At 32.2% G+C, this 15,960-nt stretch overlaps 2 protein-coding genes across 9 annotated transcripts; both read left to right on the forward strand.

Annotated features, from left to right (window-relative positions):
• Positions 1–1,541: 1,541 nt before the first annotated feature.
• LOC111309108 (uncharacterized) lies at positions 1,542–7,175 on the forward strand. Of its 2 annotated transcripts, none has more exons than XM_022907965.2 (5): positions 1,542–3,566; positions 3,636–3,798; positions 4,724–4,887; positions 5,912–6,182; positions 6,649–7,175. In XM_022907965.2, the coding sequence occupies exons 1-5, from the start codon at positions 1,981–1,983 to the stop codon at positions 6,754–6,756; spliced, it is 2,292 nt and encodes a 763-aa protein (XP_022763700.2). In that variant the 5' UTR covers positions 1,542–1,980; the 3' UTR covers positions 6,757–7,175. The 2 variants fall into 2 exon arrangements, with proteins under 2 accessions (XP_022763700.2, XP_022763702.2); XM_022907967.2 differs by having other exon boundaries at positions 5,912–6,170.
• Positions 7,176–10,076: 2,901 nt separating this feature from the next.
• LOC111309111 (dentin sialophosphoprotein-like protein) lies at positions 10,077–15,674 on the forward strand. Of its 7 annotated transcripts, XM_089748348.1 has the most exons (10): positions 10,077–10,314; positions 10,871–10,987; positions 11,951–12,044; positions 12,222–12,528; positions 12,742–13,066; positions 13,513–13,716; positions 13,870–14,223; positions 14,317–14,465; positions 15,060–15,195; positions 15,294–15,639. In XM_089748348.1, the coding sequence occupies exons 2-10, from the start codon at positions 10,964–10,966 to the stop codon at positions 15,375–15,377; spliced, it is 1,677 nt and encodes a 558-aa protein (XP_089604474.1). In that variant the 5' UTR covers positions 10,077–10,314; positions 10,871–10,963; the 3' UTR covers positions 15,378–15,639. The 7 variants fall into 7 exon arrangements, 5 of the variants coding, with proteins under 5 accessions (XP_089604474.1, XP_022763708.2, XP_022763709.2 ...); XR_016330325.1 differs by having other exon boundaries at positions 13,513–14,223; positions 15,044–15,195; XM_022907973.2 differs by adding an exon at positions 15,641–15,674 and having other exon boundaries at positions 11,951–12,528; positions 13,513–14,223; positions 15,294–15,399.
• The last annotated feature ends 286 nt before the right edge of the window (positions 15,675–15,960 follow it).

Consider the following 15,960-nt stretch of genomic DNA (forward strand, 5'->3'; position numbering starts at 1 on the left):
ACATAATTAATATATGCAAAAATTAAATAACATAAATATTTTTTCTCTATTTTCTTTTATCTTCTCTCTCTAAGAGTTTTTAAGTGTTTTATAGTTCGAAAATTAATTGATTTAATTTTATTATGTAATTAAATTTCATTCGATTAAAAAATTAATTGAGTTGAAATAAAAAATTGAGAGCCCAATTTCAATAAAATATTAAGAGTTTAAATAGTTTTTTAATTATAATTCAGTGATATTTTTATCTTTTAATCGTAAAAAAAAGGTGATTTGGCAAGGTCAAAACCAAAAAAGGATAATTTAGTCATTCAAATAAAAATAAAATTCTACCAATAAAAAAGAAAATAAAAATCTGTTAACCGTTAGGAGAGGAGAAAAATGAGAGGGGTTGTTGTTGCAATCCCTTTTGCAACAGAAAGTCCATTCCAAATAACAAATATAAAATTAAAAATTTAACAATAGAAAATTCAAAAGCCAATTAATAAATACTGTAATAAATTACATACAGGCATAATATTTTACCAACAATCAATTAGTAGTATTTTTATTTAAAAAAATTAGTAGTATAATAATAATTAATTAATAGTATAGTAATAATAATACTCCTTTCTCCACGCGCCACCTGACGTGAGTGGACCCCAAAGTCTCGTACTTGAAGAGACAAAATGCTCAATTAGGAATGAGAAGCTCAACAGTGGGGTAGGTCCCACATTTGATGGAGTGAGTGTATCTCACGCACAGGAGTAAGACTGTCGGATAAATAATTTACTTTCCTATTTAAATGGTAGTGAAAAGGTTTCCTAAGTAAAAATTGCTTGAGAAAAAGGAGTGTTTATAATTAGATTTTAATCTCGATGAATTTAATTTAATTTGATTAATTAATTGATTGTTTAATTAATTATAATAAATTAATGAAAATAATTTTAAAAAATATGTAATTTTTTATTATGTCAGTTTAAAAATTAAATTAATTAAATTAAGTAAAATTTTAATTGAAATATAATATAATTTAAATATAAAATAAAAAATTTATTTTAATCATTTTATTTTATAAGTTATTATAATTTTTAATATAATACTTTAATATTTAAATATTTTATTGAATAATTTTATTTAATTTATTTAAAATATCAAAAAGTTAAAATTTAAAATATAATTTAATTTAAATATATTTTATTTTTGATTAATCAAAAAATTAATTTAACCTATCAAATTTAATTTAATTAATTCATTTTTAAAATTAATAAATTTAATTTAACTAATAAAAATAAAATAATTTAATTTAATTTAATTAATTTTTAAATAATTTAATCCAAAATTATTCGAACGAACAACCTCTCGAGGAAGGCACAGAAAGAGCCAGTCTCAGGGTGTTTGAGTGTCTTTTGCGTCACTCTGCTCTCTCTGTCTTTGTTTCTTTATAGAATATTATTTTTTTGTAAATTAAAAAATATTATTTTATTCACAATTATTTATTAATTTGTTGAGGAGGGTGTGGCAGCAAAATATAAATAGCGTTTGTTCTTCTCTAGCCCAGCTTTGATGGTGTGAGAGCGTACAACAGGAGAGTGTATGTGTATATTTCTACGGTTCTTAAAGTAACCGTATGTGATCCTTCAATCTTTGCATGCTTCACCAACTCTTCACAAAAGAAAACCCAAAACCCAAAATGAAATTATTTTCATATCAATGAAATGCAATTTGGAAACAAAATTGTTCTTTTTCTGTTTGGTTTCCATCCTCACTCAAAGAAAACCAACCCCCCTTTTTCCATTTCTTTTTTCAAAATCTGAGAAAAACCCAGATGATAAAAAGTGGTAATCTCTTCTGGATATTTGTTATTTAAGTCTTTTTCAATTTATATCTGATGTGGGTATTTTGATTGTTTCTTCTTGGTGGTGTTGTTTTGTTTTTGTTTTTGTCTATATCTGTTTGGTTGGTTGGTTTTTCTTTTTGTCTGTCCTGTTTTTTTCTTTCTTGATGTTGGAAGCAACCGCTGAGATTGGGAAGAAGAAGAAGAATAAAGGAAACATGAAGGATGATGAGGAGCTTGAAATGTTGTTAGATGAGATCCCCCATGCAACATCACATAATCATCATCATCACCATCATCATCTGCATCCACAACTTGATAACAATCATGTGAATGGGTCATTTCATGGCATGTGTGGTCTTATGTATGATGATGACACATCAAGTCATTATTACAACCATACAAGTGCTTCCCCTGTAAGCGGGTTTTCTTTGCAGTCAGATGGTTCTTCCTCAAGTCTGTTTTCTAACAATGGGCAGTCTTTATCTGACAATGGATCACCAACCCCAACTCCACTAGAAGAACTAAAGCCACACTTGCCTAATGGACTACTCATGGATTCAGCTGTTAGGAGAAGGGCCAGTAGTGACGGCTTGATTGGTGAACTGGGTCTTTGTAGAAATCTTAGTAAAATGTATATTAGTAATGATCAAGAGAATTTGGCTTCTAGTTTTAGAGATTTTTCACTTGAGTCTGATCAGATAAATGTTGAGAAGTATGGGGCTGGTGACAAAATGAGGAAAGGGTTTTCTGATTTTGTGGGAATTCAGTCCCCTGTTCCAATCAGTGTTCCATTGAGTTTTGATGGTAGGATGAATATGGCATTTTCTGGATTGCCCCAGCAGGAATATAGGATGAGTAATCTACTGGGTTCTCAATTGTATCCTGGTTGCTCGGATGCTTTTATTTCTCAGCAGGGAATGAATTGTTGGAATGGAGCAATGACATCTCCTTGGCAGAAAAAGGAACAGATATGTAATTATCACCCGAGAGGAAATTCTGTATCTAATTTAAGCACTTCTTTGAGTAAGCTTTCAGTGACTGATGCTTTAATCTATGGACAACGAAATGGTCTCAGTTGGAACGAAGAAAGAGGTGAGCCGAATTTTAATGGTTCTCCCAGGTTGATTCAAGCAACCCCTCATGAAAGTGTTGAAAATCTGTTGCATCATGGGTTGCCACTATCGAAGGGGATGGCTAGACCACATTCAAATGTGAGAATCCCACATGGAGGTCTTGAGGCTTTTACTCGTGATGATAGTTTCATTATTCAAGAAGAGGGTTTAAATTATGTGACTAATGAGGGTCTTGATTGTTCAAGAGGGCAGAACAAGGGTTCTCTGCAGGAGGTTGGTGTGAGTAAGCGTCTAGAAAGAAGGTCGCAGCTTGATGGTTGGTCTCAAATTGCAGCAGCTTGTGGAAATGCTAAGAATGCTAAGTCATATAGCCTATTCTCTTCGTCACCAAAGTATAACTCTTTGGCAGAAGCTCGTGGATACATATACTTAATAGCAAAAGATCAACATGGATGCAGGTTCTTGCAGCGTCTATTTGATGAGGGTACCCAACAGGATGTGCGAATAATATTTAAGGAGATCATTGGTCATGTAGTTGAACTTATGATGAACCCTTTTGGGAATTACCTCATGCAGAAGTTATTGGAAGTGTGTAATGAAGAACAGAGAATGCGGATTCTGTTAATGGTTACCGAAGAACCAGGGCAGCTTGTCAGAATATCTCTAAACACTCATGGGTATGTCAGACACACTGCATTATATATTTTCATATCCATTGGTTCTAACATTGTTTTTCTTTCTTTCAGCACTCGTGTAGTTCAAAAGTTGATTGAGACTCTCAAAACCAGGCAGCAAATTTCGCTAGTTATATCAGCCCTTAAGCCTGGGTTTCTATCTCTCATCAAGGACCTGAATGGAAATCATGTTGTACAGCGTTGCTTGCAATGTCTTAGCAGTGAAGATAACAAGGTAAGCCTTCCATCTTCTAAATTGCTGGGCGTAAATTACAGTACTCTTTTCTGTGCAATTCTGTTTTTGTTTGTTAATTCATAAAGTGTTATATCTTGTATAAGTTAGGGACAATGATTTCTATTTTTTTTTGGGAGGGGGGGTTCTACATGAATAAATGTGATACTTGATAGCATTCCTTTAATCACAAGTAGATTGAACCTTACTTTGACATAAACCAAGAACATCCTTTTGCTTCTTCTCAGAGGCAATCCATCACATGGCATTTGCTTCATAACTGCAAAAATATGAACTGTTCATGGTGCTGGTCATTTTAAAGCTTCACAATGAAAAAGTAGAACTGCTTTTATTCTTTGCTTATGTATCTTCATTAACTTAGGTCTTTTTGATTGGAATGACAATGGATGATTGTACCTTTTTCTAGTTCATCTGTAATAATTGAAAATCTGTATGCTGCAGTGGATCTTGCATTCTTCAGTTAACCATCACTTGGTGTCTGAAGTCTGAACATGATAAGTCCTTGATAATATCATAGTATGCTTTTCTTTTTCTTTTTGGAAAATGTTTAGATGTCTTGAGTTCAATTGGGCAGAAGAACTAATCCAGCCCTAGAATGTTCTCTAGTCTCTTGAAACTGTGAAAAGTAACTAAATTTAATGCAGAATACTGCATTGTTTAACCACATCTTTTGCTGTCAATATAGAATGATCTGTCTGTTAGCTATTTCTTGCAGATATTGCAGTTGGTAGCAAACTATGTGATTTATTAGGGTGGCATTTTATGCAACTTGGTGGTTTTATTTAAAATTAAGTTGAGATAATGATACATATGTGCTTTTTGAATTTTGGTCATTCAGCCTTTTTCCCGAGTCATTACTCTTCTCAGCAGATATTTCACAGTTTTCTTTTTCCAACCATTTTGACAGTTTATCTTTGTTGCCGCTGCAAAGTATTGTGTTGATATTGCAACTCATCAACATGGCTGTTGTGTCTTGCAACGATGCATTGGCCATTCAACTGGGGAATATCGAGAAAAGTTGGTTGAAGAAATATCCACCAATGGGCTTCTACTTGCACAGGATGCATATGGGTAAGTATTAATATGATATTAGTTTATAATTATCAACCATCTCTCGGGAAAAAAAGCATTGTTTTAGGGGAAATGTGATTTTACCAATGGCTTAGCTATCTGCTCAAATTTTTCTGGGAAAAAGAAAAAGAAACTCTCAACTTACATAACTTGATGTAGATTTGTGTATGCAATTAAGAATTTTTAATTTGCTGAGTAGCCAAACTGTCTGGTCGATGGGAAAAACAGAAGGCGTGGGCAGCAGAAAATCTTCTTGGCATATGGGGTGGTAGTAGACCTTCACTATTTACCACTTCTGTGATACTAGACTCTGGTGATGGAGTGCTTTATTTCTAAAAGTGAATTAATGGCATGTTTTATGTTATGGTTTTAAATTCAGGCATGAAGCATGTTGAATATGTTTTGGCAATCATCATATTGGTCTAGTGCTCATGTTGTTGGAAAAAACAATAGGTCCTTTGATGTTGATTGGACTTAATTGACAGGTCTTTAGGACTTGTTATCAATTCTTGCATGAAAACTTCATGTCGTAGTTTGCTTGACAGGTGGCCTCTTATATACATGATCATGCTGGGAAACCAGAAGATTTCTAATGTTAATGAACTACTTGTTTCTTTCTTTCTTTCCTCTTTTTTACAGCTCAAGAAAACTTGTCCTTTTACGCCTTCTGGTGGCCTAAACAGTTTGTTGGTCCACTAGATTATATCTTTTCAAGAAATCTTTGTCACTTTTTATTTCTTGAAATTCAGAAAAAAATGGCAAAAAGTTGTCCTGATTTATTCATTTGAATGAAAGTAGTATATGGAATTGTGAAAGCTTTCTATTTTCTGGGAAATGTTGAAGTGAGTACTGATATCTTGCTTTTACCCTTTCCAAAATACTTTATTGTCTTGAGACTGGTTAGTCCATTCACTCTAATTGGGGACCAGTGGCCCATGAAATCAAGTTTGTGATAGATACTTTTTCTTTTACTATTATTTTTTTAACATTCTTTTCACTGCAGATTCTGTTTTTCATTTTGCAGAAATTATGTTGTTCAGTTTATCTTGGAGTTAAAAATCCCAACTGCCACTTCAACTTTGATTTCTCAATTTGAAGGGAACTATGTGCACCTTTCATCACAGAAGTTCAGCAGTCATGTGGTTGAAAAGTGTCTTGTGGTATTAAATGATGAGAGCCGGTCAAGAATCATTCATGAATTGCTCTCTGCAACACACTTCGAACAGTTGCTACAAGATCCACATGCAAACTATGTTGTGCAAACTGCTCTCCGTGTGTCTGAGGTTCTACAATCAGTTACTTTTCTTTTATTTATGAAACATCCAATCCCTCAATTAATACCTCCCTTTGTCTCTGGCTCAAAAAGTATAGATATGTTTCATGATAACATTAATCGATGCCTCAGTCTGGGATTCATGGGTTACTAAGAGACCTAAACTTGTTTTGTGGTTCAGAGTACCTGCTAGATATATTGCACATAGGTGATAACATAAGGAATCGCATAAATTGATGACTGTGATGGATCTTGTTGAAAATTTATGGTCCTACTAGATTGCAAATTTAATGATCTCACCTTAGGATCAAATGTTTAGTTCAAAATCCTCTTCTCATGCATGTTACTAAATTAGAGTGATATCCTCTGGTCTCCTAATTATCCATATTAGAAACAGGGTTAATATTTATATCGGAAAATTTATTATTCTTGTTGGCTTCTTTTGGTCACTTTATTGGTGTTCTGATTTTTTTTTTTTTCTATGTTAGGGACCTCCGCACAATTCACTCATTGAAGCGATCGAGTCCCATAAAGCAATTTCGTGCAACAGCCCATATTCCAAGAGGATTTTCTCTCAGAAGCTTCTGAAGAAGTGATGTACATTCTCCCTGTCTCTGAAAGAAGCAATGTTGTTGTTTTTGTGTCTCCACTAGCCTTGTTTTCTACTATCGCTAAAATTATTATCTATATATGGTAATTGGATTTAACCATAAAGGCTCATGCAGAAGAGTTTTATCTTGTCAAAGTGCAGGGAAATGCCTACCATGCGCTCAGAAGAGTGTAAAAGATAAAGAAATTTTGCTCTAAGTTGCTTAAATTTTGGACATGTATTATTCTGTTGTCTTGTTGATCTCTATGGATTCGATATTGCCATCCGTATTTACTTTGCAATTCTCACTGTATGAAGTTGTACAGTGTATAGAATAGAATGTTGGGATTCTTGTTCCTGCTGTACAATACAATGTGATGCCTTTTTAATAAATATGCATGAGAATGGATGATGCATTAGATTTGACTCCTATTTTTCCCTTTATTTTGGATTTTGTAAGAGTTCCCTTGACATTGCCAACCCTTACCAAATGCCAATATTTTGTTTTCCACTCTTTCGAAGAAACTTGGAAGATACAAAGAAAAGCAAATTATATGGGTACGGAATAATCGATTGAATTTGAATTAATATAGTATTAAATTCAAATTTGTATTTAATTTTAATTTGATTAAATTTTATTTTTTTAATTTAAATTCGATTTAAAATAAAAATTGAGTTGCTCGAACTCGTTCAATTAAGCTCGATTAATATGTAAAAATAAATTTGATTTTTATATTTGATAAAAGCTTGATTATTTGTAATCGAATTTGAGATATTTTATCAATTAAAATAATTAAAATATATTAAAATATAAAAATTCGATTAAATTCGTAAGTTATTTGAGTTAAGTATAAAATACTCGAAATTAATTCGATCGTTAAGTTGAATTATTCGAGCTCAAACTTGACTCGATAATAATCAAATTAAATTCAAATTTTATTTGAATCAAATCAAAATAATTTATTAATATTAATTTATTATTTATATTCTTATATATGAGGATTTGGTGAGTCTTGCTTCTTTTTCCATTTGTAGTAACAAGATGATGGATATCACTTAGTGAAATGCTATTAAATAATTATTTGTATCTTACCATATTTTAATACGATACGCTTAAATTTATTATATTTTTAATTAAATTTAAATGTCAATTTTAATGAAATTATATTAATATTAAATTTTTTTAATTAAAATTACAATAAATTTTTTTCAATCATAATTATAATAAATTTTATTATTATTTTTATTTTATAAAAATTAATTTTACTGTTCATCCAAATCAAACCTAAAAAGGGTTCATAGTGGACATGGGTCCGCACAATTACCTTTTTGTGGGGGAACTTCATCAGCATTATTAACAGCACCTTTCCTTCTGGTGCCATTAAAATGCTACACTATGAAAGGTTTGTATGAACAAGTTGTAGGGTAGGTTAGAAAATTCCTATTTTGCCTACTACCTCAACTGTTATTTAGGTATTTGCGAAATGACATTTGTACCCCTGCTTTGATGGATTGGGGGACAAGTTACCAAAAAAGGGCAGGAGAGAACACCCAACAAGCACAATTAAATAAAAGCTATATTTTGTATACATATGACCGAAAACAAAAACAAAATGTTTCTCTGCACGTTCAAGAATCCTTGACTTAGAGGCAGAGAGTAGGCTTTAAAATTTTAAGATTTTAGGTTAAACTTGAATTTGATTATTTAATTAAATTTTAATGTATTAATTAATTAATTAATTAATGATATAATAATTGATTATATAAATATAATATTTAATTATGAGTGAAATTTAAAGAAAAAATTCATCCATCCCTAGAGATATGTTATTCAAAAACATAGGCAACTACATATACCTTGGTGTACATTCCTCCAATTATATTTGGGAATAAGATTTTGAATGGATATCAGATATTTGTGATTAAAAGAAGCAAAGAAAAATAGGGTAGTTGTTATAAAATAAATATTTATACAAATGCATCCTTTATTAATCCATCCATGATTGCTACTAAAAGGAGCCTAAAATTATCAAGGAATTGATTGAGCTGACGGCTTATCAAGTCTATGTTGATTTTTACTACCAACAATTTCGTTTCTTTTTGCAAATAAAATGGTAGGAACATATATACTCAGTTAACGTCTGAATTTGGTTTTGTTCCATGTTTATGTAGTTTGTAATAAACCTATTTAAGGTTTGAGTTATTCATTCAAAAATTTAAAAATTAAGTTAAATTTTGAAAAAAATTAAATAAAAAAATAAAAAAAACGAATTTGAATATAATTTTTAAATATATTTAAATTTTAAATCAAACTTTAAACAAAAAATTTAAAATCCGAATCTCTTTTTGTATAATCCGAATTCATATATATATATATAAATTATTTATATATATATATGAATTATATATAAAACAATTTGCATATGTATATAAATTAAAAATAAAAATTAAATATATTTTATTAAATTTAATTTTTACTTTTAATTTATATATATAAGTTTTATTTTTGATTATATATATAAATTAAATATAATCTTATTAAATTAAATTTAATTATATTTTTTAATTTTATATTATACAAATTAAATTATTAGTAAACTCCAATTTTTTTTTAATTTGCTCAAATTAAAAAAAATTTTGAACTTCAAAATTTTAAATCAAATTGAATTAAACTTAAATAAATATATAAATTATTAATATTAAATATAAACTCGATTTGAATTTAACTCATGAACACTTTTAATTTATAAGATGATCATCAATTTTAATTTATTCATTCTGAATACAAAATTAAGTCCAACAAGCGCAAAAGTTAATACTATCACCTCTTCTCTATACCTATTTCCCTTTATTACATAATTATCTTTGAATATTTTCCCTCTCATTTTTTTTTATTTTGCTACTGCAAGCAACGCATGCAGGACGAGCGTCAGCAGTTTCTACGCAAAATCTCGAAATATTCAAGAAATCAACCTCCAATTATTTTTAATCTCGTAATAAAAAATGGTAAAAACTCAGTGGTAGGCAAACAACAATAAAAAATTAAAAAAATTGTCAAACCACCAAGTAACGCTAAATCACGTGCAAGCCATCTTTGAAAACTCCTCGCCAAGTGATCCAGGACACGTGTCGACTTTCCAAAAGCCTACATGGACGTGGACCAATCAAGTCATGGAAAGTGATCGGATCTCATCGCCCCACTCTCATCCACCAATTCTGATATCTACCCCTTCTGGCACTGCCGTTGTTTTGATCTCCTCGCCACGTGTCATTAACTTCACCCCCCTTTTACGTTTTAACCTTTTAAAAATTAATAAAATATTCTTTAATCCCATTTGGAGAAAAAAACAAGAAATTAAAAAAAATTCGAGTGCTCTCTTTGTTCTTTAGAACCTCCCAGAAATCTCATCTTTTGAATTTAGGGTAAAAAAGTTGATCAGGTTAACTGGTGAATAGCTTTGTACTTTGGATTTCGGAGCCTTCTTTTTTGGTGAACTGTTGCGTTTGTTGGAATTTTTTTTTTCTTTGGAGTATTTAATTTCCCGGTGAAGATTGTCAGTTTCAGGTGAGACTTTGTTAGGAGATCGTTTCTATTTTATCTTTTCATTGAAACTTATTTTTTTGATTGATTTGTTTAGATTTGGCTTTGTTGTTGATATTTATTTTTGTTTGGTTGCTGAGAAAAGGCAGAAAATGAAATGGAATTTTAGATTTATTTTTATGTTTAAAATTTTTTTTTAAAAAAAAACAACTTGCTAAAAGTAAAGGTAAATTTGATACTTATTGCGCTTACTATTTTTTTTTCTGTTAATAAATTTTGAATTTTTATTTTTTCTGAGTTCTTCTGCTGTTTGTTTGATAAGAAAAAAAATTGGTTACGAAAATAGATTTACACAAGAAAATAATGAATTTAAATACTAGATTACTATGTATTTACTGCCATAAGAGCTGCGGATTGAGTTTGGTGCTTTGATGCTGAAAAGTAATTTACTTTTTGTTTGATGTGTATTCATTGCTTTTAGATTTTAAACTTGATTATGATTCAAAAATTTTAGTTGGTTTAATTTCTGCTGAAAGATTTTTCTAATTTTTTGTAATTATTCTGTTTTTTTTTTTGTCAGAAAGCTTAACCAGACATAAATTGTCTGCAATAAACATGACAGCGGATCAAAAGGTTGAATTTGTGTTCAGTGGTGGATAAGGATATTGGAGGAATGTCTGACTTGTGCATGTATGAGGTACGTTTCTTGGTTTTAAGTTTATTCAGTTTACTTTCATGTTCCAGTAGTACAGTGCTGCAATGTTAATAAATCTCGTGTGGGATGCAATAATTTCAGCTTATTGATTCAACTTGAGATTTGGTTTTACTTTCAGTTGTTCACTAGATTTCACACACCAATAGAACTTGTAAGATGTATGGTGTGGAATGGTGCGTCTTTTGTTATGATATTGAAAATTTGAGGGTGTGATGGATTTGTTATGGAAAAAAGGAATCTTAAGTACTTTAGTTTGAAGCTTTTTGGTTCCTTTATTTGTGGGTTTGCTGTTACCTGTCAGACTTTGTTGATGAATTGGGATTTTAGGGTTCAGGTTGCTCACTGTCTTTTGGAGCAGGCTAGGTTTAAGTTGTAGTTTGTAATTTATTTTCTATCAGTGATGGAGTGGGTATTTTGTGTGTTTATGTGATAAGCATCAATGAATTTTACCCCACAATGGTTTTTATTCTTTTAGTTTAAGGTGTTTATCAAGGATTGAACCCGAGCTTGTTAGCAGGAGACTAATATCATTGTACCAAATAACAGTTCCTCGTTACTAATGTCTTTTTCTTGTTGTGTAGTTTTAAATAAGATTTTATTCACTTTAAGGACTTGATATACTAATGTTAGATTTGTTTAATAATGCCACTTTTTAGTGCAATGGTAAAAAATCTTGGGGTTGAAGTGTGCAAGAGCACAAGATGACTGCTTTATCAAAAATTACTTACGAATATGATTTAAGCTGATGGGATCATAATTGGATGGCTATTCTTTGAAGCATTGCTCTTCAGATTTGCCCTAAGCCTCCTTAATAACCTTAATGTTTTTGGTTGCATTACCATTTTATGGAATGTGTTGTGCTATCATCTCGCTACCTCATCTTTATTTTTATTTCTTTTGATGAAGACTGACTGACTGACTAAACTTGTGTAATTGATGTTACAGCTAGAAGATAATGTTTGGGATGAATTTGGTGCTAGTGAAGATCATATAGTGCCTCGTACTGTTGATGAATATGGGGCTCAATTCAAAGTTCAAGGTGATGGTCGAAAAAAACCACGACATGAAGTGATTGGAGTTACTAGTAATGCTTATAATACAACTAAATATAGTATTTTGGGGGAGAATGAAAAAGGCTTGCATACTTTGACCAAGAACAGAATGTTAGAAAAGGGTCCTTGGTCTCACAGTCCTGATGGTGTGTTTCCCACTTCAGGTGATAATGAATCACTCAATGAAGCAACAAGCATGGCTTCTGATGATCCAAGGATGTCCAACCATGGTCTCACAGCTGGCAATATAGCTTCATTTGGCAGTGAGTTCTATGCTAATAATCCTTTCTTGGTTGACAAGTGTGCCACAGAGGACAATAATGTTTACCGTTTTCCACTAAATCACATATCTAAAGATGATGACGATCTCAACTTTTTTAATGATAACCATGAAGACAAAGAAAATAGTGATCTTTTTTATTATGACTGGGGAGACATCGGGAATTTTGAGGATGTTGACAGGATGTTCAGGTAGTTCTTGAAATCCCATTATTAATTATTTTTCATGTTATGCTTTGCTATGTAAAATCTGATTTGTAGCTTCAGTAGGACCTCCCCATGTGAGTATCTACATTCATACATCCTTAAGTATCCACATATGTACCTGCACCATATGTGTATGCATGCATGTATGTAGGTTTATAGAGTACTATTAATACTTAACCTGTGTCATTGTTGTGGCAGAAGTTGTGATTCAACGTTTGGGTTGGAGAGTCTCAGTAATGAAGATGATTTATGCTGGTTTTCATCCTCACAAGTGACTGAAGGATCGCAAGATGCATTGAAGGCTGATGCTAAACTGAATAGTGTACCGGAGCATCGTGCAACTTCTAGGCCAGACAGTGCAGGTCCTTCAACTATTGATTCCAACAAGAAAATTGTACTTCCAAGTGACAAAATAAGTTCCCTTAATATGAAAGGTGATAATGCTGGTCTTTCTCACATGTCATCTTTGAATGTATCCAATAAAGATTCTGAAAGTAAGGATGACTCGACACCCAATGAGCAGGTTAGTAAAATCTTTCTTGTTTCTAAATGTTCTTTCTCTATCTCTCTCTCTCTTGTTCTTTGTAATTTCACATTTTGTTTGCAAATATGTAGATATCTAATTTTTGCCGCCTAGAACTTGTCTTCCTTCAAAAACCTTTTAGGTACTTTTTCACTCTGAATATGGATTCCATGCCACAAGGCCCACAGCAAATTAAGATGAGAGTAGAAATATAACTATTGCGTTACTTTGAAGGAAAATGCAGCCTACTATCGTCATGAATTACTTTGTCTCGATAATGCGCGTTCATAATTGATAGGGCTCCAATTTGGAGTCAGATAACAATCAATTTGGTCCACTCTTAAGCTGGTTTCAGAATGAAAGATTCTTTGTTATAACTTCTACTTGACGTATTGTTGCCATGTGGAATCTTTATCATGTTGTCTAATTGTATTGCCAAATTACAGATCAGTCCACAAAAAAAGCAGTCAAAGCAACTGAGTCCATCAGGAGAAAGAAATGATCAACATCTGGAAAATGATGGTCCTTTTCACCGATACGGTAACATCAAGCAGTTTGCAGATGTGAAGCACCCCGTCAGTGATTCATCCTGTCAACTCTTTTCCCCATCAGGCCTTCAGCGGCATAAACAAAGCATTGGACCTGATTCTGTGAGTTACATACAGACAAATATTCCTTATATGCATCTAAACTACAGCAGTTATTCGGATCAAATTTCAAGATGTCCAACTCTATCTAATACCAAATCTGAAAATAATGGTCATCCTTCTTCGACAAATGAGTCATCTTATGCATCAAATCAGGTACAGTCTATAGAGAGCAATCATGGTCTTCTATTTGAGGCTCCTGCCATTTTAACGAATGAGAAAAGGGGAAAGCTATATCATCAACAAGACACACAAGCTGCACTCAATAGGAATGTCAAACATGCAAAAACGGAAAGTCAGATGGCATTTTGTGACGCAGTTACCATTCAAAAGCAGGTTGGTCAGTCTGAACAGGATGAAGGTCACAGTGAAGTTGAAGGAGTTAGCGTAGGAAAGCCATCAGAATTAGGTTCTTCAAATGCACAGGAGATCTCTTGTGTAAGTTCTGTGTTGGATGAAATCTCACTAGAAGCAACTAGTTTTCGGCAGCTTCAACAAGTCATGGAAAAGGTATAATCGATGGAAAGATTTTGTGATGTGCATGTTCTTTTTGGTAATCAGTAAACGTGGTAATTGATCAAGTTAAACTGCTTGAATTTTCAGTTGGATATCAGGACAAAATTGTGCATACGGGATAGTCTGTATCGTTTGGCTAGGAGCGCTGAACAAAGGCATAATTGCACAAATACAAAAGGTGGCATCAGAGATGATAAAGGCGCAACTGGGCCATTGGTGGCCGAAGAAACCAACAAGTATGTGTTTGTTGCTTGAACATGAATTTCTTAGTACTTTTTACATTGTAACCGTTACTCAATTTTGACCATTGAATAGTGATGCATAAGGCTATTAACGATGGTGTGAGAGTTCTGGACACTTGAAACCCATGGTTGGTGGAAATGTTTGAGTCATTCAATTTTTTGGCTTCCTAGAGACTAGGGACAATGAGTTAGCTTGTGCTAAAATTGTTAAAATTATTGAAATTGAGGCACTCATAATTTGAATTTTGAGCCATATACCTCTAGGTTAAAAAAGCATTGGTAACAAATCGAAAAACCATGCAACTTAGAAATTTAATCCATTGGTTTAGGATTTAATAACAGCTTGCAATCTGGAGCATATTGATTGAAGCTGTCTCCTTCACCTACATTCTTCCTTTCTGCTAAAGTTTTGTGAGAAAGAAATTGTAGAGGCAAGCATGGCAACAATTCGTTTGCCTGTTCTAATCTAAGAACTTTGTGTTACATGTTGAGTGTCGTGTGTATTTTTCTTTCGTTTGTCCTCATTCTTAATTAATCCAGTCTTCCAATCAATTTTTTTCTTGTAATTCTAGATATTGGTTTTTTCAGGTGCACTGGATTTATGGATATAGAAACCGACACAAACCCTATAGATAGATCCATAGCACACTTACTTTTTCACAGGCCTTCAGATCCATCTCTAAGGCCGACTACCAGTACTGCATCTTTTATGTCTCATGGCATGGTAAGCATTTTCTTTTTCGCTTGTCAATCTTTATGTTGAACTTGAAGAAAGTTCATGTTTCCTAACATCAAGCCTTATTCTGTGGATTGGAATGGCAGATTCATGGCTCTATCGCAGGTCCAACTGTGATCACTGAAAAGCACATTGGCCACGAAGAAACTGGCACCGGCTCAGATAAATAGCACTGACAACAAGTAACAGCAGGTAACTGGGAATTTGTTAACATCAGTGCAACCTTGTAAAATATAAATTTATTTATAATCACATAAAATGATTGTTGTGAGGCCTCAACATAAAATGCAGGTCGGTTCCATATTTTAAACTTTGATTTCTTAGATACACGATTAGTCTGTGTTGTTATAAATCCTTGTAATGTTTTGTGATAAGCTACTTGTCCGCTTGTCTGTGACTAATACTTCAAAAAATTTCTGTTTGCTTTTCTCAGACTATTAAGCGAACCTGCGACCAATTTCCTGGACTTTCTCTTATCTGATGATAATGAATTTTTTGCTTTACGGATGTACATATATATATATATATGTATATACATATACATATACATATATATACATATACATATGTATACATGTATATACATATATATATTTATATGTAAATATACATATATATATAAATGTACATATATATATATATATATAAATGTACTTTGCTTTTCTCAAACTATTAAGCGTTCCTGCGACCAATTTCCTGGAGTTTCTATTCTCTGATGATAATGAGTTTTTTGCTTTACGGATATATATACAT

This window comes from Durio zibethinus, chromosome 2 (assembly GCF_047325235.1).
Source record: "Durio zibethinus cultivar Kanyao isolate XHJ-2024 chromosome 2, ASM4732523v1, whole genome shotgun sequence".
In the NCBI taxonomy this organism is placed as follows: domain Eukaryota; kingdom Viridiplantae; phylum Streptophyta; class Magnoliopsida; order Malvales; family Malvaceae; genus Durio; species Durio zibethinus.

Excerpts from the sequence above, each read along its gene's own strand:
- LOC111309108 (XM_022907965.2), top strand. The coding sequence starts at position 1,981 with ATGTTGGAAGCAACCGCTGAGATTGGGAAGAAGAAGAAGAATAAAGGA. Across the intron at positions 3,799-4,723 it reads TTAGCAGTGAAGATAACAAG|TTTATCTTTGTTGCCGCTGC; the intron begins GTAAGCCTTCCA and ends CCATTTTGACAG. Across the intron at positions 6,183-6,648 it reads TGTCTGAGGTTCTACAATCA|GGACCTCCGCACAATTCACT; the intron begins GTTACTTTTCTT and ends TTTCTATGTTAG.
- LOC111309111 (XM_022907973.2), top strand. The coding sequence starts at position 10,964 with ATGTCTGACTTGTGCATGTATGAG. Across the intron at positions 13,067-13,512 it reads ACTCGACACCCAATGAGCAG|ATCAGTCCACAAAAAAAGCA; the intron begins GTTAGTAAAATC and ends GCCAAATTACAG. Across the intron at positions 14,466-15,059 it reads GTGGCCGAAGAAACCAACAA|GTGCACTGGATTTATGGATA; the intron begins GTATGTGTTTGT and ends TGGTTTTTTCAG.